Source organism: Lipotes vexillifer, unplaced genomic scaffold (assembly GCF_000442215.2).
Source record: "Lipotes vexillifer unplaced genomic scaffold, Lipotes_vexillifer_v1.1 scaffold796, whole genome shotgun sequence".
NCBI classification, from domain to species: Eukaryota; Metazoa; Chordata; class Mammalia; order Artiodactyla; family Lipotidae; genus Lipotes; species Lipotes vexillifer.
The window spans coordinates 2,195,166-2,216,021 of record NW_006773072.1 but is presented as its reverse complement, the minus strand read 5'-3'; the positions used below and the strand labels follow the sequence as shown (position 1 = coordinate 2,216,021).

Sequence of the window (20,856 nt, the reverse complement as noted above, 5' to 3'; positions counted from 1 at the left end):
ACTCTTTCCACTCTACAGCACATCCTCCCTCAGCTGAAGTTGGGTTCATTTTCTTAATCAGAAGGTCAAATATTATTATTCCTTCCTTCTTTCACCTAACATCATAACAGTGTTTTCAGTGCTTACTATGTGCCAGGCACTGTGTTAGATGCTGGATCATTAGACAAAGTACAGTTTCTGAAAAAATAGCTTATGCTTTTGGTTTCTTATGCTCAGCTCCGTTGACTTTTTGGGTGGGATAAGTTTTTGCTGTGGGGCCACCCTGTGTGCATTGTAGGAAGTTTAGCAGCATCCCTGGCCTTGACCCACTAGAAGCCAGTAGCACTCTCCAAGTTATGTCAGTCCAGTGCGATTCCAGACATTGCCAAATGTCCATTGGGGGCAAAATGAGAGAGAGAGAGAGTCCCTCGAAAGTCAGAGATTTCATTATGGTGGCCAAGTGCCACGGTTGAGGAAAGTCTTTAAGAAAGCACAGTGAATGGATATCTAATTGGACCAAGAGTAGAAGTGTGCCTTGGGACTGATATTTGGACGAAGTTTCAGACAAAAAGTCGGTCTTTTGGATAAAAGAAGGGATGAAGGTTTTCCTAGATACAGGTCACCACTTGTGCCAAGGCTGGGAAGTGTGAAATCAGGGAACTGCATGGAGTTTAACACAACTTAGAGTTCCCTGGGGCAGGAGCCCAGGGCAGGGACTGAACGACTTTGCCAGGAAAGAACAGCCTTGATTTTACTTTTGCCATCCTTAGTCTCTATTTCCAGTTTTCCCAATTCGTGTGTGGAAATCATTTGTCTGCACTTAACAAATCAGGGACCCCGGCTTTCCAAGGGAGTCTGATGTCAGCTTCAAGAAGAGCTTTTCTTGCGAGACCTGGCATAGCCTCCAAACACATGGCCTGAATCACGCACCAGAAATCCATACGGAGAAGGGCAGAGATGGGTTTTGAGTTTCAAGGATGAACTTTGCCTTGCATTTGATTATCCTTTGGGGTCTTGGATTTCAGGCAACACAATTAAGAAGTAAGCTGATCACCCACTTTGCTGGAGAAAGAATTCCGTTAAGCCTCTTAGGCTCAATGGCCATTAATTCAGAGCCGAGATTCCTGACTTGTGCCCGACACATCTGGATTCCTAATGCTGTCAGAATCCATCTCTCATAAAACGATCTCTGTGACCAGTGGGGTATTAAGTGAACATAGCCAAAGCAATTCAGACTGTTAGAAGTTGCAGTGAAACATTTAAATGCCAAACAAGAGAATCCTAAATCCCAGCAGAGATAGAACCAAGAGAGTTCTTTCATTATCTGATAGTCAGCAGTTATCCTGAGATTTCAAATCAGGACAAAGTGGCTGCCATTACTTTCTTTACTTTTGTCTTGCTTAGTTTAAAATTAAGCTTCTCATACACTTATCTCCTGCCCAGGTCAAGTTCTGTGACAGTGGTGAGTGTCTGAGACCAGCATTAAGAAGAACTGTAAAATAATACATAAATCCTGAGAACTCATCTCAGTTCATTAAAAAAAAAAACAAACACTTTTTTGTGGCTCAGGAAATTTTATCCATCCTTTTCACACATGTCGTTAGCTTTCTACTGCTTCTGTAGGAAGAGGATTATTTACCGAGATAACGGTGACAGCCAGTGTTTATTGAAAGCTTCTCACATCCGCATCCCAGACAGTCAGCTAAGCACTTTACACATGTTCCCTCACTTAACCCTTCCACAGCCACATGGAACGGGCTGGCCCTCCTCACTGCGCCCGTGAAGAAGCTGAGGGTCAGACGGCATGAGTTCTGTGTCCTAGGTTACGTGTTTTTTAGGACGTTTCCCCTCAGGCCAGTTTTGCCCCAAAGTCCTGACCATCAGGCTGTGCTGAGCAAGGCTGTGGGGTGGGTTCAGAGATAACCAGGCAGAGTCCTTTCTTTGCCAGGACTACACAGTCAAGTGGGGCGGGCGGGTGTGGGGATGTACAGCCTCTACCCTGTGTACTAAACACGGAGACGGAGAAAAACACAGCCTGTCTTTGGAGCAGATGGGGAGAACTTAGTTTCCAAGAGGGGACCCTTGGGCAGTTTTAAAGGGCAGATGGGAATGAGGTCAACTGAGAAGGCAAGAAAGGGCATGGCTGAGTGCTCCAAGGCATGCAGGAGGGGACTTGGGGATGGGCAAGGGGCTTGGTACTGATGGAATGATGGATCTGCTTGGAGGTATAGTGAGACAGGTAGGCAGGGGCCAGGAAGCAGAGGGCCTGAGAAGTGACTGAGCTAAAGTCCCCTTTTCCCTTAGCTCATGGCTAGGAAAGCCTTCTCTGTGTGTTCAGTTGACTTCCTGCCTTGTTTAGTATTTTTAGCCCCTGGACCCTGATTTATTCTCATTAGTCATTTACCTAGTACTGGTCAGGAAACCACTCTGAAAACTTTGACCAGCTCAGGAAAGATGGAGTCATCTGAGTACTGGCATTTCTCTGAATCTACTCTGGGCATGTACATGTATTCATGTAACAGTGCCGGGCGAGAGAGAACAGTCCAGAAGGTGTAACAATTACTCATCCACTTGTCCGTTCATTCATTAATCAAATACTTCTTAGTGGCTTCTCTATGCCAGGCTGAAGACAAGAAGCATTACAGACATTATCATATGTAATGCTCCCCAAATCTCTCCTAAGCAAAGTGTTGTTAGGCCCACTTAACCGATGAGGACACGGTGCTCAGAGAGCGTAAGGCACCTGCTCGGCACGAGGTGCTCCCACCTCTGCAGCTCCAACGCCAGGACCTCCTCACCACCCCAAGCCACAAAGATGGCAGCAGCTTCTGGCATGAAGCACGTGGCTGTCATAACCAGACGCAGACTTTAGAAATACTCAGTTATCTCAGGCTGATGCAAAGCTGACTTGACCACCCATAGTCATATTCATTTGTTCACTCACTTCTCCCACAAGTACATGCACACCTGCTGGGTACCAAGCCCCGTGTGGGTGATGGAGAGAACGCAGCTGAGCTGAGTGTACTGATGTGTGAAACAAGCACCATGGGTCTCTCTGGTCTGTACCACACAAAAGGACTTCCCTCCTGTGCCCACTCAGGTGAGGGGCAGAGGCTAAGAAACAGAGGGAGAAATTACTATTTGTAGAGCACCTACTGTATCCCAGGCTCCATGCCAAATCCTTGACAGGCATGATCCCACTGCAACCAAGTAAAGTGGGACGTGCTTATCCCTATTTTAAAGATGAGGTAACTGAGTCTGGTTAAGGTCACAGATTTGCCCGAGGACACCTAGATGGTTTCTGAACCAGGGCAACTTTCTGTTGGACTCATTGACTGTTTTTTGTGCCAAGAAGACTTCTGGCACTACGATGAGGTCCAGGGACCCTTTCTCAGAATAACAACTTTGAATCCATAAATAAAAGGCAGACCGTTACAAAGAAACTGGTTATGTTGAAATGTAATTACCGAAATATTTAAACTTTTGAGATGCAGTCGTATACGTGCTTCTTTGTGATGAATCTAATTGGCGTGATGTAGTGGCAGGTTGAATACTACCATAATTTCAAAGCAGTGACGAGCATGGCAATACCTGGAGATAACAGGATATAAAATGACCTGTGGCTTCTGTTGTGGAGAGTCACAGGATATGGCTGGGGCATTGAGGATATTACTGGGGTTTATTCATACATTCATAATTGAAAGACATGCTAATTTTCAGTTTGAGATTAGTGAATTAAAATCTAACTAGTAAATTAAAAAGGCAGTGTTTTTCCCATCCAAGCTCATGGACCTCCCCCAAAGTTCTGTCCATGGCAGGGTGTCCGTGGACACCAGGTTAGGGTACTTGCTTTATGTCATTTATGTCATTCAGTTCTGTTCAAGGAACACTTGATAAAGCTTTGCCTCTGTGAGTCACTATCTGGGCACCACGGAGTGGTACAAGGGAAGTTATTGATTCAGAGGAGATGGGAGTGGAGGAGGAATGAAGCTTTGCTGCCTGCTACTACGGGCTGGCATTTTATGTCCTGGATCTCGTTTAAGCTGCACTTAAGCATATGAAGAAACTGAAACTCAGAGAAACGCGCCTGAGGTGTAATAGCTAGTCAGTTGCTGAGCTAGGATCTGAACCAAGCCCTGTCCCATTCCAAGCCGCTCAATCAGATTGAGCACTGGAGGCGCGAGTCCCACTCCTGCGAGGAAGAGGATGTGTGCGTCTTTATGGAGAGGGACGGGAGATTACGAAAGCCTGCACTCAAGGAGGAAAATTGTTCACTTTTGCTTATTTTGTAGCCAAAAGCTGGGTCTCTTGGATCGGGTTCGCCTTTCTAATCCTCGTGGTAGCAATACTAAAGGAAAGCTATTTACCCCTCTGAATGTAGATGCCATAGAAGAAAGTCCTTCTAAAGAACCAAAGCCTGTTGGCTCAAACAATAAAGAGCGTTTCCGCACCGCCTTCCGCATGAAAGCATACGCTTTCTGGCAGAGCTCTGAAGGTAACGCCCTTCCTCTTCCTCACCCTGTCGCCTCCACGTCACCTTCTCCCACCCTCTTCCTCCCTCCCTCCCTCCCTCCCTCCCTCCCCTGTGGAAGAACCCTGCAGTCTACAAAGTAGCCCCTTCCTACTGCCCTGAATCAGCTTCTCACTTGTCTTATCCTCAGCCCCTGGGCTGTGATAGGTCCCTGCACTCACTCCAAGAGCAGAGGGCCCACGTTTGCTGTTCTCCTGGGCCAGGGTCACCACATGTGTCTGCACATCCCCTCCAGGGAGCCTTGGGACATACCGCCATGGATCCTAAGGGTGGCCTTGATGAGGGCGTTGCCTTGGAGGTCACCTTGAAGGATGGAGAGGGGCCAGGTGCAGAGTGATCTGGACACCTGGGGAACTCAGCACCCCCAGGGGTGGGAAGAGGTGTTGGAGAAGTGCCCCATGGGGGCTGTAGGAGCAATACATCTGTGTGCCCCTTTCACTTATGAAAAGGGAGGATGAGTAGGGCTCAGAAAGTGACCACCCCCCAAGTCAAGGTCACAAGGATAATGACTGACAGAGCAAGAATCCAAACCCGGGTCTGTCTGATAAACACCCCCATGTGTCCCTTTGATGCCTCCAAAGGGCCACTCTGGAACCCTGGAGTTCACATCACCTCCATCCTAACCTTCCCCCAGCAACAATCCTGACCGACAGGCACCTCTGACTCAGACTCTTCTGGCTATAACGGAAGGGGGATGAGAAGGTCTGAATGACGTCACAGCTGGAGAACGCATCAGGGTTTCTGAAATGGGAATGTAGATTCAGGAGCTTGAGTTTGGATGGCTCTGACCGAACCAGGCCCCCGAGCCTTTCCGAGTACTGTGGCCTGCGGTTGATGTGTGTCTCCTTCCCTCCCAGATGCCGGGACGGCCGACCCCACAGCGGAGGACAGGGGCTACGGGAATGACTTCCTCATCGAAGACATGATCCCCACCCTGAAGGCCGCCATCCGAGCCGTCAGGTAACCTCCCCTCCTCCCTACCTGTGGGCCTCCCGAGGCCCCAGCTCAGCTCCCACAGGGTGCGGTTTTGTAAAGTGCTCTTGGGCTTTGGGAGGGTGGGCAGAAGATCCCTCAAGTAACCCCTGAGTCAAGTCCAGAGACTATGTCAGTTCTAAGGGAGCGGCTACATTAGCAGGTCATCCTGGGAGACCCTTGCTCTCTCCGTTTTATAAAAATGCTTCCACAGGCTCCTGACAGTGTTTCCGACTGTCACCCTCTTGTCTGGCTTCGGCCACCATTTATTTTAAAGGATGTTGAGGAGGCGGGGGTGTATTGACATGGAGTTTTCTTTTATAGGCTTCTCACTCAAAATAGCTTTTCTTCCGTCTGTCTTCCATCCATCTAGTTCTTTTTTAATTAATTAGCATTTTCAACAAGATAAGCACGGATAGGATTTTTTTGTCTGCTTCAGACAAAACTGTAATTCGCCCTGGCTATTTCTGTTTCTTTTTTTGTTTTTTGGTTTTGTTTTGTTTTTCGGTACGCGGGCCTCTCACTGTTGTGGCCTCTCCCGTTGCGGAGCACAGGCTCCGGACGTGCAGGCTCAGAGGCCATGGCTCACGGGTCCAGCCGCTCCGCGGCATGTGGGATCTTCCCGGACCGGGGCACGAACCCGCGTCCCCTGCATCGGCAGGCGGACTCTCAACCACTGCGCCACCAGGGAGGCCCTCTGTTTTGTTTTGAATTCCACAAGAAAATAAAAATATGCTACTACTGCAAGAAAACTTTGACCAGGATATGGGCTTACAAGCACTCCGCCAAAGTGGCAGTGAATTCTAGAAACTAAGTCAGAGTCTCTGAGAACTAGTCATGATATTTTCAGAAGATTCCCAGTCCAGTAGATCAGGGAGCACAATAGTTTATAGTATGTGGCCCTCAGCAAAGCCGTTGACCTGGTTCCTTGTGATCCCATCCTGTACAATGCCCCAGAAATGAGGCTGGATAAAAACACAACTACCTGGATTCATAACTGGTTGAATGGTCTTATTCAAAGAAAACCAATGAATGGATCTGTGTCAAGCTCGAGGGAGGTCTCTGCCGGGATGCTTCATGGTCTGGCTTCTGCCCCATCCTTTTTAGCATTGTCATTGATGCCTTAGTTCAGGGGTTGGCAAACTTTTTCTGTAAAGAGCCAGGTAGTAAATATGTCAGGATTTATGATCCATAGGTCTCCGCTGTATTCAACTTTGATTTTGTAGTGCAAAAGCAACTGTAAACAAACAGTCTATAAATGAATGACTGGGACTGTGTTCCAACATAACTTTACTTTCAAAAACAGGCAGTGGGCCAGATTTGGCCTGCAAACCATAGTTCCCGATACCTACCTTAGATGGAGCTATGTAAAGGGCAGGCTTAGAAAATGACATAAAATTGGAAAGGATGGCGAGTTGGATATACAGTCAATAGGCAAAAATAGTGTTTAGGGGCTGATGCCATGGGCTATGACAAACAAAATGAACCTTGAATGCACCATAAAAAAGACCTGTACATGGGACTTCCCTGGTGGTCCTGTGGTAAAGAATCCTCCTTACAGTGCAGGGGACTCAGGTTCGATCCCTGGTCAGGGAACTAAGATCCCACATGCTACTGAGCTTGAGCGAGAAGAGAAAAGAAAGAGAAAACCCGAACGCCACAACTAGAGAGAAACCCGAACGCCACAACTAGAGAGAAACCCGAATGCCACAACTAGAAGAGAAGAGAAAACCCGAACGCCACAACTAGAGAGAAACCTGTTGCCGCAACGAAAGATCCCTCATGCCTCAACAAAGATCCTGCGTGCCACAACTAAGACCCGATGCAGCCAAAAAATAAAAGACCTGTACAAGTATGAGGTGGGAGGACCTGGGAAGCTGTGTTTCCTACCTGGCCTGTGATTAAAGGTTTTAATTGACACTGTGTTCAGCAAGAGTTGACCTCGTGATGTGAATTTCAAGGAGCATTAATCACCTAGGATGACTTTATTGGTTCCCAGGAAGATGGAGGTGAGGGTTCAGCATCTCCAAGTTCTGGGTGCCCCACTTAATTGAGAACCTGAGAAAACTCAGGGAACAGAAGCTAGCTTTTCTCTTCCAGGAGCTCATAAGCCAAAAGACTAAGGAGGCTACTGAGGAAGAGATATGTCAGCTGTCCTCAGATAGAAAGCAGTGTGACACAGGATTAGGACCGTGAGCCTTGTCTGCATACAAACCTGGGTTTGAAGGAAACTCTGACGTTATGAGCTAGATGGCCCTGGGAAGATGCTGAAGCTCTCTCGGCCACAGTTGCATCATCTGTGAATTGATCTATTAGCAAATTGTTAAAAATGCACTTAGCTCAGTGTCTGGCATGTAATGAATGTGAAATAAATGTTAGCTCTTATTGTTACTATGAATGTATTATTAAAATGAGTAAAAGGAGGTAGTCATGAAGGAGAGACACCAGCTAGCCTCATTCAGTGTGTTTCCAAGAGGTAGAACCAGGACCAAGAGTTGAAACTTCTCATCAAATTGTTTCTTTTTGGATGTTTTACCCTCCCCCGCCCCAGAGTTTGCTCAACTTGTATCATAATTTCCTTTACTCTCCACTCTTGATGTACAAATGTCTCTACTTTGCCTTGCAGAATTCTACAATTCCGTCTCTATAAAAAAAAATTCAAGGAGACTTTGAGGCCTTATGACGTGAAGGATGTGATTGAGCAGTATTCCGCCGGACATCTTGACATGCTTTCCAGGATAAAGTACCTTCAGACGAGGTAAAGACAGCACACCTGGAAGGGTGATGGTCTCCTGACTGCTAAGGAATTAGACAGAGCCAGGTAGACCTTAGAGCTGAGGGTGAAAGGCATTCAGTAATCCACAGTGCAGGGGAGAAATTTTAAGAACAAACATATTCATCAAACATGGATGTCAAGGCCAACCAACACCAGATCAGACAGTGGGAAGAATTTCTATGACATTGACACGGCCAAGATCAACACCCTAATTAGGCCTCAGGGAGAAAAAAGGCATCTGTGCTACTGCCCTGACTGTGCTGCTTTGGATGTTGCCAGCACAATTGGGATTACCTAAAATGAGTCCAGTTGACTAATTCTTTTTTTTTTTTTTTTTTTTTTTTTTTTTTTTTTTTTTTTTTTTTTTTTTTTTTTTTTCCTTGCGTTATGCGGGCCTCTCACTGTTGTGGCCTCTCCCATTTGCGGAGCACAGGCTCCAGACGCGCAGGCTCAGTGGCCATGGCTCACGGGCCCAGCCGCTCCGCGGCATGGGGGATCTTCCCGAAACGGGGCACGAACCCGCGTCTCCTGCATCGGCAGGCGGACTCTCAAGCACTGCGCCACCAGGGAAGCCCAGACTAATTCTTAATATAAATTTTCACCCAATTAAAAGTTCATCAAGTGTTATTTATACTAGTGAAAATATGGAAACAGCATTGATTCCCAATTCCCAATAATTGCCTCCATTTCTGTTAAGCACCTGGGTGCTCTACCTTTATGCCTCTAATCCCTTATAACCCCCTAAGTATTGCATTATAGCTGCCATTTTACCACTGATAAAACTGAAGCTCATAGGACAATGGATTTGCCCAAAACTACCCAGCTAGTAGGTGGCAGAGCTGGAAGTCAAACCAGATCCAACTGGTTACAAAACTCCCATTCTCTGTAACATACCACACTGCCTCAACTCTATAAATAGTGATTAAGAAAATAATGGTACCTGCTCTCATTAAAAAGTTATGCAGTCATCAAATGACATGTTAAAAATGTATATAGTGAGATAAAAATTTATGTGATCAGTGAATATATATATGCATAATATGATTACTTATAGTACACTTAGATACTTATATGGACATACATATGATTATATTTATATATAGTCTACCTAGATCGTGTGATGATATTAACTATGTTATTTATATACTATGATTACAAAAATGTACACACATAACGTTTATTCAGAAATATACACAACACATACACACTCTCCCTTACAGGAGCCTAAAGAAAAGAAATAAGACTTCCCCCAAGGGGTTACCATAGCTCTACTGATGTGATGAGTCCATGTGTGATTTTTTTCCTACTTTTTAAATTTGTCAGATCTTCAGTGAATTGTAAAAATATCCTTTTAAAAAGTAAATCATTTAAAACAACTAAAGGACACTTTGATGTCAAGTCATAGAACTGACATCAGGAAGCCAAAGCCCTGTCTGAGGCTCATTCTCAGACCTGTGTGAGATTTCAAATTGACATGAGTCAGGTCCTCTCTGGACCTCAGTTTTCTCATCAGAATATTTCACCATTGGGTTGTCCTGCAGAGTTAATAGGACCATCATGTTGAATGAGTTGGCCATTAACGATGCCGTTGGGTTGGAAGAATGCTTATTTGTGACCTTCCTTTATCCATAAATGGAATACCAACTGTGACGGCCCAGCACAGTGGCGGGCACACAATCGGCGCTCAATGCCTGCCAAGCAAAAGGATGCGTGAACAAGTTCTGAGCCTAACATGCTGTTATTTATGCAATATGTCTCTCTGAGAGATGGAAGGAGGGAACACGATGTCTAGGACATACCATCCTCCAAAATTATCAGCCCATCTTAATGTGCATTGAGTGGACCTTTGCACAGTCATCATGTTTGGTATTTATCAGGCATATGAGTTTCTGAGTCTTAGCGGGAGGTTGACTGCCTAAGTGGGCTAATCACATACCCCCAGCCGTGCTAATACTGCAGGAGGCCGGAGAGAAAGGAAGGGTGATTTAGTACATGGTGGGGTCACTGGAGGAGCGGTTGGGTTTGCAGAGAGACAGAGTGAGGCATGGCTTCTTCTGGGTGCATGGTCTTAGCGGTCCTAGGCCTGTGATAAGCCTTCAAGGCTGCTCCCACACCCTGCCCCTGCCCTAGCCCTGCAACTTGATGAGGGGAGGGGGTGGGGGGGCGTTTGTCTCCTGTTGTGCTCAGGGTGGCGCAGATAGGGAGCTAGTGGCTTGAGCAGAAATGGAAGCAAGGTGTGGGAGCCAGTGGGTGTGGGAGCCAGTGTTGGATCATCCCTCTAATGGCTGGAGAAGCCTGCAAAGCAGCAGAGAAAAGAGAGCACAGCTGAAAACAGAGGCTAGGGTCTAGGAGGAAAAACTCCCTAACTAGATGTTTTGGGTGGAATAAAAGAGCTGGAAGACCAGATAGGCTGTAGCACACATGACATTTCCTGTAAGAAATAACAAGACACAACTGTCACCCTGTCTCAGTGGTTTGGCTGCCTCTCTCCCCTGGGATAGAGAGATGCTCTCGGTACCCCTGGACCAAAAAAAGATAATGATACATTGAGATTATAAATTCTTTCTCTCTCCCTCTCTCCCTCTCTCTCCCTCTCTCTCTCTCCCTCTCTCTCTCGCTCTCTCCCTCTCTCCCTCTCTCTCCCTCTCTCTCCCTCTCTCTCTCTCTCTCTCTCTCTCTCTCTCTCGTCACCTCTTCCTTTCCCTCTCCCCCTTCCTCTCTCTTGTTTCTCTTCTCCTTTATATTTCAAACCCACAGCTGACTACAGAAGGAAGAGAATGAATTGCTTTCTTCTCTTTCCATGTAAAGCTGTTTTTAATTTAGTCCCCTCTCTCTGTGTGCTCTTTTTCAGAATAGATATGATTTTCACCCCTGGACCTCCATCTACTCCAAAACATAAGAAGTCTCAGAAAGCATTCACCTACCCAACCCAGCAATCTCCCAGGTGGGGCCTATGGTCATGGGCTGACAGGCTGTGTGGTGCCAAAGCCCACGGAGCATTCCCCAGATCTCAGCTGGGTTCCTTCACGGTGGGGTGAGGTTGCCATTCCCCTAAACCAGATGAAGAGAAAGAGTTTGAAGCCTATTCCGGCCTGTGGCCATTTGAGAGGTTTCTGTACAAAAGACTTGCAGCCCCTCCACCCAGACCCTGTAGGTGACACTGCTTTGTATGGCTATTGAAAATGAAACTAATGGTTTCCTAGTTATAAAATAAGAGGAGACTTATGAGCTTTATTGGAACCGAAAGAATATGTCATGTTGGCAGAGCCCAAGACACTCCTGGTCAGCTATCTTGGCTTTTCCTGCATCATCACCCACAGAGCCCAAGAAGGAAATCAGATGTCAGGTCCCTGGCAACACTGTAACAGGTAGAGCTGTGTCCCTCAACAGAGCAGCTCCACTGTCCCTCAAAAACTGTTTGAGAATTGTCCTTTGCTAGGTCCTCATGAACAAGGAGCCGTCCTTTAGAACAGCGGTCCCCGACCTTTTTGGCACCAGGGACCGGTTTCATGGAAGACAACTTTTCCACGGACTGGGGTTGCGGGGGGGATGGTTTCGGGATGATTCAAACACATTACATTTATTGTGCACTTTATTTCTATTATTATTACACTGTAATATATAATGAAATAATTATACAACTCACCATAAGGCTGACAGGAGACGGAGCTCGGGCGGTAATGCGAGCGACGGGTAGCGGCTGTAAATACAGGTGAAGCTTCGCTTGCTTGCCCGCCGCTCACCTCCTGCTGTGCGGCCCGGTTCCTAACAGTAGCGGTCCGTGACCCGGGCGTTGGGGACCCCTGCTTTAGAAAGTCCACTGTAAAAGAAATGTACACTTCTTTATTCCCAAATGTCTTCAAGGCAGGTAACATGAGTGAAGGGAGGTAGGCATAAGAAATGTTATGCACCTTATCATAATAAGGCTCCTTATTATTAAAGAAGGGAGAACGTAAGGAGTATAATATACAGCATCTAATCTTTGGCCTCAATCCTGGGGATAGAATAGCAAGGGGTGAACGTGCCCCATCCCAAGGAGGTAATTGTTACTTTGTTCTGCTGGTGCTAATTTTACCAGTGAAGATCCTCTGTTTCCAGAGAGTCTGATTTCTCAAGAAAAGCTGCATATCCAGATTTGATGTACAATTCCCCATTTTTGAGATGGCTTAAATGTTTAGAACCCTGTGCAAGCCGAGGAAAACACTGGTGGGCTTGGATTCAGCACACAGGCCACGAGTGTTTGACACATCTGCTTTAATTCAAGATTGCTCAGCCCAAGACAGGCCAGGGTCTTTCTTAGCAGGAGTCAGTAGCCTAGAGAGAAAAACCAACTGCCTAGAAAGTGCCAGACATGAATGGCTTCAAGCAATAGCTAGGTGCCCTGAAAGGTCTCTTCTACATAGAGCAATACTGAAACTAACTGGAATTTAGGCAGATATGAACGGTGCCTGGCCAAGGAGCAGATGCAGCACACGTCTCAATCCTGTTACCTACGAATATCATCTTTTGCATCATTTTCCAGATTTCACATCTGTTTTCCAGTCTTAACTAAATGAAACAGATGAAATATTTGGAATATTGGCCCCCACTGTGTAGAATTTCAGAGATGAGACAACCCCTCCCCCACTCCACCCTCAACCAGTCGTCTGAGACGGAAAGGCCAAGGAACATAATTTAAAGGAATCAAACACTCTGGGCACAGTTACTAACCTTGACACAAAGCTTCCTAAGAGCAGCTTAATATTGAGCTTCAGGACTTCCCTGGCGGTCCACTGGTTAAACTTCATACTTTCCTGCAGTAAACACGATAAGCATGAGATGTCCCTGTTGAAGACAGGAAAATGCTGGCCTTTCCTGATGCCCATTTGCCTCCAGAGTTGCGTGGCCTCTTCCAGACTACGTCAGCCTGAACACGAGAAGGATAGTTCCAGGGGCCACAGCCCACCTAGCTGAAATGACCTTGCAAGGCAAAACTAGATATCACGATCTTACAGCATTATGGGCTCTTTCCTAGGAATGAACCATATGTGGCCAGACCATCCACATCCGAAACTGAAGACCAAAGCATGATGGGGAAGTTTGTGAAAGTCGAAAGGCAGGTAGGTCCTTCCTTTCTCTCACCAAAAAACAAGTATGTGAAATTTATTTTCAAATGTCATTTTTTTTCATAGGGAGATAACATACTTGAGAATCTACCATTCATAAAAGGATCTGGAAATGAAATCGCCAAGTTAGCACTTTACTGGTTGGGTGATCACATGCAAGTGAATAAATTGTTCTGAGTCTTAGTTTCCCCGTGTGTAGAATGGGGATTTTAATACCTCATAAGGTTGCCATGAGGATTAAATCAATGGATACCCGTAAATTATCTACGGTAGTAGCTGGCACACAGTAAACACTCAACCAATGGTAGCTGCTGTTATCATGAACTTCATGGTGTTTGTTTAAGGAATGTTGGTGACCTTCTCCACATTTATTCGTAATCCTCCTTCCCTGAAAGTTTGGGTCAGTGTGTGGCCGGTGTGAAGGGGCCTGGAGGAGGGCAGGCTGTGGGTGGGGTTCATTCAGGGCAGAAAGAAACCCATTCAGTCAGAGCACCCTAGGTAGCCCACCTCTCCTTTCTGCAGTAAAGCAGCTTATATTTCAGGATCATTTGCCCAACTTTACACTAGATAAATAGCACTGTCGGTTTCCTTTAGGATTCCTATCCATCCTTTTATTTTATTCAGAACCGAAAGTTGGATCTGTGCAGAAGAAGAGAAATTTTGAATGATTATTCTTTTCTGGTATATCAGGAATATCCTTTTCCATTTAAAATTTTTAATTTCTCATCTCAGCTCTTCCATTTACCTGCTCTGTGATGTCTGATGAGTTACTTCATCTCTCTGTGCCTCTATTTCCTCACCCGGAAAACAGAGAGAATAATAGTATCCACGTCATAGGGCTGTTACGAAAATTAAATAAGTTCATAGCTTTAAAGTGCACACTAACTGCTAGAGAAGTGTTAGTTATCGTTAAGGCTTCGGGACCAACTCGTCCGTGACCTAGTTCTGCGCTTCGTGTCTTCCTCCGTAAGAGAGGACGGGAGACCTGCCTGCAGTGCTTCCTGGTGAGTTGTGAACTGTCAGGGAAACAACATGCCGTGCACACATGAACGCACACTTGTGTCTGTGCACTCAAAGGTTTCGATACGTTCTCAATTTTGTGGGTAGGAAGAGATAGATGCAGCTTATCTCAGCGTATCTTCCACTGGCCTCCAAGACCCCTAGGCAGGGTCTCCAGTTCTGAGAAGCTCAATTCTTGCTAACCATTGCCCTTGTATCTTTGGGGCTTACATCACCAGGTAGGGGAAATGTACACAAACAGTCTAGATGCTTCTGTAAGGGGATGTTTGCAAATCAAGAACTCCCGCTCCTAGACCCAAACGGCAGCAGCAATAAGGCCACCTCCCCCTCGGGTAAAACTTGTCCTCCACCCATCTCTCTGCCTCCGGCTTTCTGGAATGTCCTTGCCTTTTTGTTTTTTAGATTAGCACGAATCCATGCGCAAGGCTCAAAATCAAGAGGCACGAAATAATTAGCTGTTAGGATGATTACGACTTGCAAGAACCCTCTTCCTTTCCGAAAAGTAAATGCTGTAGTTTTTCCTCCCGACCAATAAAACTACCCGCAGGTCTGGAGAAAGCAGCGATTCACGGTTCCTTGTATTTTCCAGGTTCACGACATGGGGAAGAAACTGGATTTCCTGGTGGATATGCATATGCAGCACATGGAGCGGCTGCAGGTGCACGTCACCGACTTCTACCCGACCAAGGGGACCTCTTCGCCAGCTGAGGTGGAGAAGAGAGAGGACCACAGGGAATCGGATTTGAAAACCATCATGTGTAATGACTCCGAGACCGGCGCCCCCAGCGCTCCCTACAGCGTCCACCAGGTGCCCATTGACAAAGCCGGCCCCTACGGGGTTTTTGCCCACGACTCCATGAACCTGTCCCAAGGGGCACCCAGTTCTGGAAAGGTTCACGCCACCCTTTCCTCCTCGGCAACCACCTATGCGGAAAGGCCCACCGTCCTGCCTATCTTGACTCTTCTCGACTCCCGAGGGAGCTACCACTCCCAGGCTGAACTGCACAGTCCCTGCTCGGACCGGGTCTCCCCCCAGCAGAGACGCAGCATCACCCGGGACAGTGACACGCCCCTGTCCCTGATGTCCGTCAACCACGAGGAGCTGGAACGCTCTCCAAGTGGCTTCAGCATCTCCCAAGACAGAGACGATTATGTGTTTGGCCCGAGCGGGGGGTCAAGCTGGATGAGGGAGAAACGGTACCTCGCCGAGGGTGAGACAGACACGGACACAGACCCCTTCACGCCCAGTGGCTCCATGCCTTTGTCGTCCACGGGGGATGGTATTTCTGATTCGATATGGACCCCTTCCAACAAGCCCACTTAAAAGGGCTCGTGGGCTGGTTCATCCTTGTAATGTAGACAGACTTTGTATAGCTCACTTGCTCTCACACCCGCCGTGTACCTGTGAGATCCCCAGTGGCTGCATCAAACGCATGCATGTGCGTGGTAGCCCCCCACCTGGGCTGGGGCTTCTCGTGGCCTTTTTCTTCTCCAGGTGACCACAGTGAAGCCGCTTCCTTTCAAGCATGGTTTGCATGACTTTACACTATATAAATGGTACCGCTAACCTCTTTAGGATACACACTTATCCGCTCTTCTTACTTTGAATCATGACTGGACCAGTACAGGGAGAAATGACTGAGGAGCCGTGCTATGTGTCTGTCTGTGTGGTCGTCTGGTTTGGGTTTTGGTTGGGTGAGCAGAGAAAGTCGTTTACGTTGTTTCTAGCGTCACTGCTCCTTTGTGTAAAGCAGTCCAACACTTAAGCGTTTTCTAAAGCAAGCAAATAATTCTCTCAACAAAAATACATTGCGTACCAGTAACATTGCCTCCTGAGCTAAAAACGTGAGGGCAGGAACTAGACAGTCATCACATCTTCAAAACCAAGAATTTAAAACATTATTTTATTAAGGAAAGCCTGGGAAGACCTTCCAAAAGCTCTCAAAGGGACCTCACTTAGTCTGTCATTGTCAACTATCACGCCCCGGTTTCCTCATCTATGAAGGGTGGTGGCAGGTGTAACACGTCGGATGAGTTGTGACTAGGCAGGGAGAAAACACACACACACATGCACATTAAGATAGTTCCCAAATTACGTAGCCAAAGATAACAAAATTTATCAGCAGCGGGGTGCCCCTCAGGGCAGGAGCTCAGTGCCTTCAGAATGAGGCTCCAATTCACATTCTTCCCCGAGATACCTGTATAAAATATCCACCTCAAATAGGAACTAGAGTCAAGAGGGCACACAGAAGTATCCAGTCCACGTCCGTCCTTGTAAACATGAGAAAGCTTAGGCCCAGGTAAAGACATATGTCCGGGGCCACTCCATCGTTCCCCAGAGAACTGAGACTCAAAGCCCGGGCAGCTGACTCACTCCAGGCCCCGGCCCCTCCTGCCACGCCACTCTGCAGTTTACACAACAGGACCGAGATGCCTGTACTCTGTTGTGTGGAAAGCACTCGTGACACTGTTTATCCAGCAGGAGGAGGATGTCTGCTTTTATTGCGAAACATGTTTGTCGGATGCTTTGCATTTTGGATCCAGAAAAAAGTAATAATACAAGTGAGCTACAACATTCATTAATATGCAAATAGACAAGATTTCCAGAACGATCCATGTTTCCTCCTCTAGATTTTTTTTTTTTTTTAATTTTTTTAATTTTTGCGGTACGTGGGCCTCTCACTGCTGTGGCCTCTCCCGTTGCAGAGCACAGGCTCCGGATGCGCAGGCTCAGCGGCCATGGCTCACAGGCCCAGCCGCTCCGCGGCATGTGGGACCTTCCCGGACCGGGGCACGAACCAGCGTCCCCTGCCTCGGAAGGCGGACTCTCAACCACTGCGCCACCAGGGAAGCCCCCTCCTCTAGATTTTTTAAACCACACATAGCCGTAAGACTAGCTGAGCTCACTGTCCTACTGTATAAGCATTAACATGAAGCAGAAGCCATCCTGCTAGGAGATGTTGCTACTCTCTGAAACACACTGATGGAAAAGGTTTCCATTAGGCTTGAGGTAATTAGCTAAATGACTACACTGCAGTGTTATTGTCTCACGCTTTTCATACGTCTAAGCACAAGTTGTGGATGGTTGCCTTGATGACAGGATGTTTCAAATGGCCTAAGCGAGTGTCTACGTCGAACCGACGTTCTCCCTCGCAGTCTCAAGAGCCATGATGGCTGTGGCAGACATGATGGTGGATGGTTTCATCGCTACCTAATGCAGGGATCTTGCATTATATTGGAGAGAGGAGCTCCTTCCTCAGAGATTGGTTTCTTTCAACCTATGTGTCAACAGGTACCAGGTGTAAGGCTCAGAGTGCAGTAATAATGAAGGGTCAGCCCCTGACTTTAGGAACTTACAACCAAAGCCCGAAGTCCTTGGCTTTGTGAGGGGTAAAAAAGGAGTTTTACTTGGAGAGTCCCACGAATGGATGGGTGTTGGCTTTGAAGTCCGAGGTAGGAAATACACAAGCGCACATACATCAGACGTGAAACCCCCTCCCCCATGGTATGCCGTTTGACTTTCTGGCCGTCTGAAGGGCAAAGGGCATGTGAGCCCCCTGACCCCCTTCAGTATGGCTGCAAGTGCCACTGGAGTTGATGACCTAAGAAACCTTATGCCCCTTCCTTAGAGTTCGGTTCTTGATTCTGACCTTCCTGGAATCTTTTGTCAAAAATGATTGAGCCATCTAACATACCAATTATTTTTCTAACTTATTAATATTCTTGCAGAACCTACTGGCCTCAGTATCTTACAAATAGAGGCATTTTCCAAGAACTCAGTGGAGTTCCCAGCTGGAAGAGTGAGACTTTCTCATCCTCAGGTTAAAAATAGTTACCATGGCTCCAAAGTTAGAGGATTACCTTAGGTTCTTTTAGTAACTGATGAAGAATTGGAGTTTGTATGATTTTCCAAACCATAAGAGGACAGACAGTCTAGCTTCCCTGCTGGATCATAAGGCCAGGATGGCAGGGATTGGGTTTGTGTCAATTCCATACCTCCAATGCAGTATGTTGTCTTTATCAGTGTAGACAAAGGCAAATTGCATCTTCATGAATGAATAAATGACAAGAATCTTAAGAGCTGTTCTTTCCCATCTAAGAAAACAAAAAAGAAAGAAAAATCATCTAGAATATTCTGCTTTGATACTCCTTTAAAAAAAAAACACATTCCAGAAATGCAAACCAAACCTACTCAAGTTGCCTGCCCACAGACGACATCATCAACATGGCTGGCATTGATGAAGTAGAAATTCAGAGTCTGGGACTAAACATAAGTTATTAGGAGAAACTGTGTGTGCTTCCACAAACCTCTTTTTGTCAAACAAAAAAACCCAGCATGATGAAATAATCCAACAGAACTGGTAAATAACACAGCCCAAGATTATTCTACTTCAGATAAACCAGTGGTTCTGAAGCTTGCCCAGGAAATTGCAATAGTTTCAGCAGAACTCCATGAAATAATGGCAAATGACGGATGATTTTCTCAAGGGAAACTATGATATATGTATTCAGTCTCTGTGTCACAACATGATATATGCAAAATTGAAGAGGTCGTCTTTTAGCAGGATCAACATTAATGAGATAAATACACTTTCCAAATGTTAGGTGAAGGGTGATCCTATTGGGCTGAGAAGAAAATACTTGAGATCAATTTTGAGTTTTGACTATCAGAGACTAGCACACAAGCAAATACTGCAAGTTTTTTTGTTCTTTTTTCCCACTGTGAGAGAAAAAAAAAATCAAATTGAGAAAGTTCTATTCACTAACTGTGTTTGTTCTGGAAACTGAGAGATTAGACTTATTAGACATGGCGTTGATATTATAAAGCTCTAGTTGTCATGAAAATGTAGACGGAAAACCCCAAGGTATATTCTGTACATCAAATGAGCTCATTAATCAACAGTATGCATTTAATGCCTATTTGGTGCAAGACAGTTCCTAGACACTGTAAGTTGAAAGAATAATTACTTATAGAAAATGTTAACGTAACAGGAGCTACTCATAACTGGCCAAGATCATTGTCATAATTCCATGCCACTCTAATGAGTGCAATAAAAATGTTCCTTTGGTTATTCATTTACAAGATTTATTAAGCACCACTGTCTTCTAGGCACTGCAAAATGCACCAGAAATTCAGAGATAAGAAAAATACAGATTGCTATCAAAAATCTAGGAATCTGGTGGCCTTGAATTATTAAAGGTCCCTTTAAATTATGTCTACCAGAAGTGGAAAGAACCTGATTTCATCCCTGCAGACAACTATACAGACAGGAATGCTTCCTGGGTTGGAATCAGTGAGAGACTGAACATGGAAGAAAGTGAAAGCAAAACTTCTGCATCAAAATCGTAATGACCCTATCAGCTCAGGGAAGGCTGATTGGATTGTATGGGGACTTTGAGTTTGCGTTCAATGCTTTAGACATGATAGCTCCAGACAAGCTGTGGGAGAAGGAGTTTCTGGAGTATCTGAGAAGGTTCTTGGAGAAATCAGCTTTCTCTTCCTCTCCAAATCCCTACCATGATTGAGACCAGGCAAGGAGCTGAGCTCCTTCCATTTCATTGTGTTGACCAAGAGAAGCTTATAGTAAAGACCAATATACAGCATCTATCTGAAGAGAAAAGTGTCACTCTGCTTCTGGAAACCTGCACATCAGATTCTCCTGGCCCAAGAGAATAAGTGTGTCCAGTGTCCTAAGAAGCCAACAGCACTTTGGAAAGTGCACCCCAGGCTTCCTCCAGAAGATGCCCCATAGCTACTCTTCGTTTTCCTTGAATACATACCCAGGGCACCTAGAACCCCAAGGATTATCTCTGCTTCCTGAACCCTGGGCATCCTGAGGAATCTGCCCATGTCCTCACTTGTCTTTGAAGGCTTGCTTGTTTCAGGATGAACTTTTAAACAGACTGTAAGTCCTTTCTTTGTATTCAGATCAACCCAAAGCTCTCATGTTACTGATATTACACTATTTAAAACTGAGCCAACAGTCCCCCAAATCAGGTAGCAGGTATCACGATGCCCAGGTCAGAACATGTTAGGAACCAGCCTATCTGCATAGCTTTAGTGCTTTAGGAAACCAGTAATGAAAAATACCAAAGAGCTTGGAAGGATATAGAGATGCCCTGGATGAAAAATTGACTTATATTCAAACGTCTTTGGCTTTTCTGACGTGTTTTGATTTTCAAAGACACAACCCCTATAGATAAAGCCCCTACTACAATGACTGCCATATCCGGGGTACTGTTATTCGTGTTCTTTTTTTACAGCATATATGGACGCCATTGCCTGAGTCTTGGTATTACTCATGAACTCTAAATTTACACTAGGAAATCTTTTTCAGAAAAAGAGTGGTGAAGATACAATCCCAATTTTTACACGACAAAATCAGGCACTTTCACAATTGCTATTTAAATAAGGACATCTCTAGAAAGAGAAATGCTTTACTTTTTCCATCAAAATCAGGAAGAGCAGGAAT

The 20,856-nt window shown here is 45.8% G+C and overlaps 1 protein-coding gene across 1 annotated transcript in view; it reads left to right on the top strand.

Annotated features, from left to right (window-relative positions):
* KCNQ3 (potassium voltage-gated channel subfamily Q member 3) overlaps positions 1-15,963 on the top strand; it is a 300,717-nt gene extending 284,754 nt beyond the window's left edge. The window contains 6 exon segments of the mRNA XM_007447991.1: positions 4,272-4,474; positions 5,368-5,470; positions 8,109-8,240; positions 11,110-11,202; positions 13,273-13,357; positions 14,973-15,963. Coding sequence (XP_007448053.1) covers positions 4,272-4,474; positions 5,368-5,470; positions 8,109-8,240; positions 11,110-11,202; positions 13,273-13,357; positions 14,973-15,707 — 1,351 coding nt within the window. The 3' untranslated portion in view covers positions 15,708-15,963.
* The last annotated feature ends 4,893 nt before the right edge of the window (positions 15,964-20,856 follow it).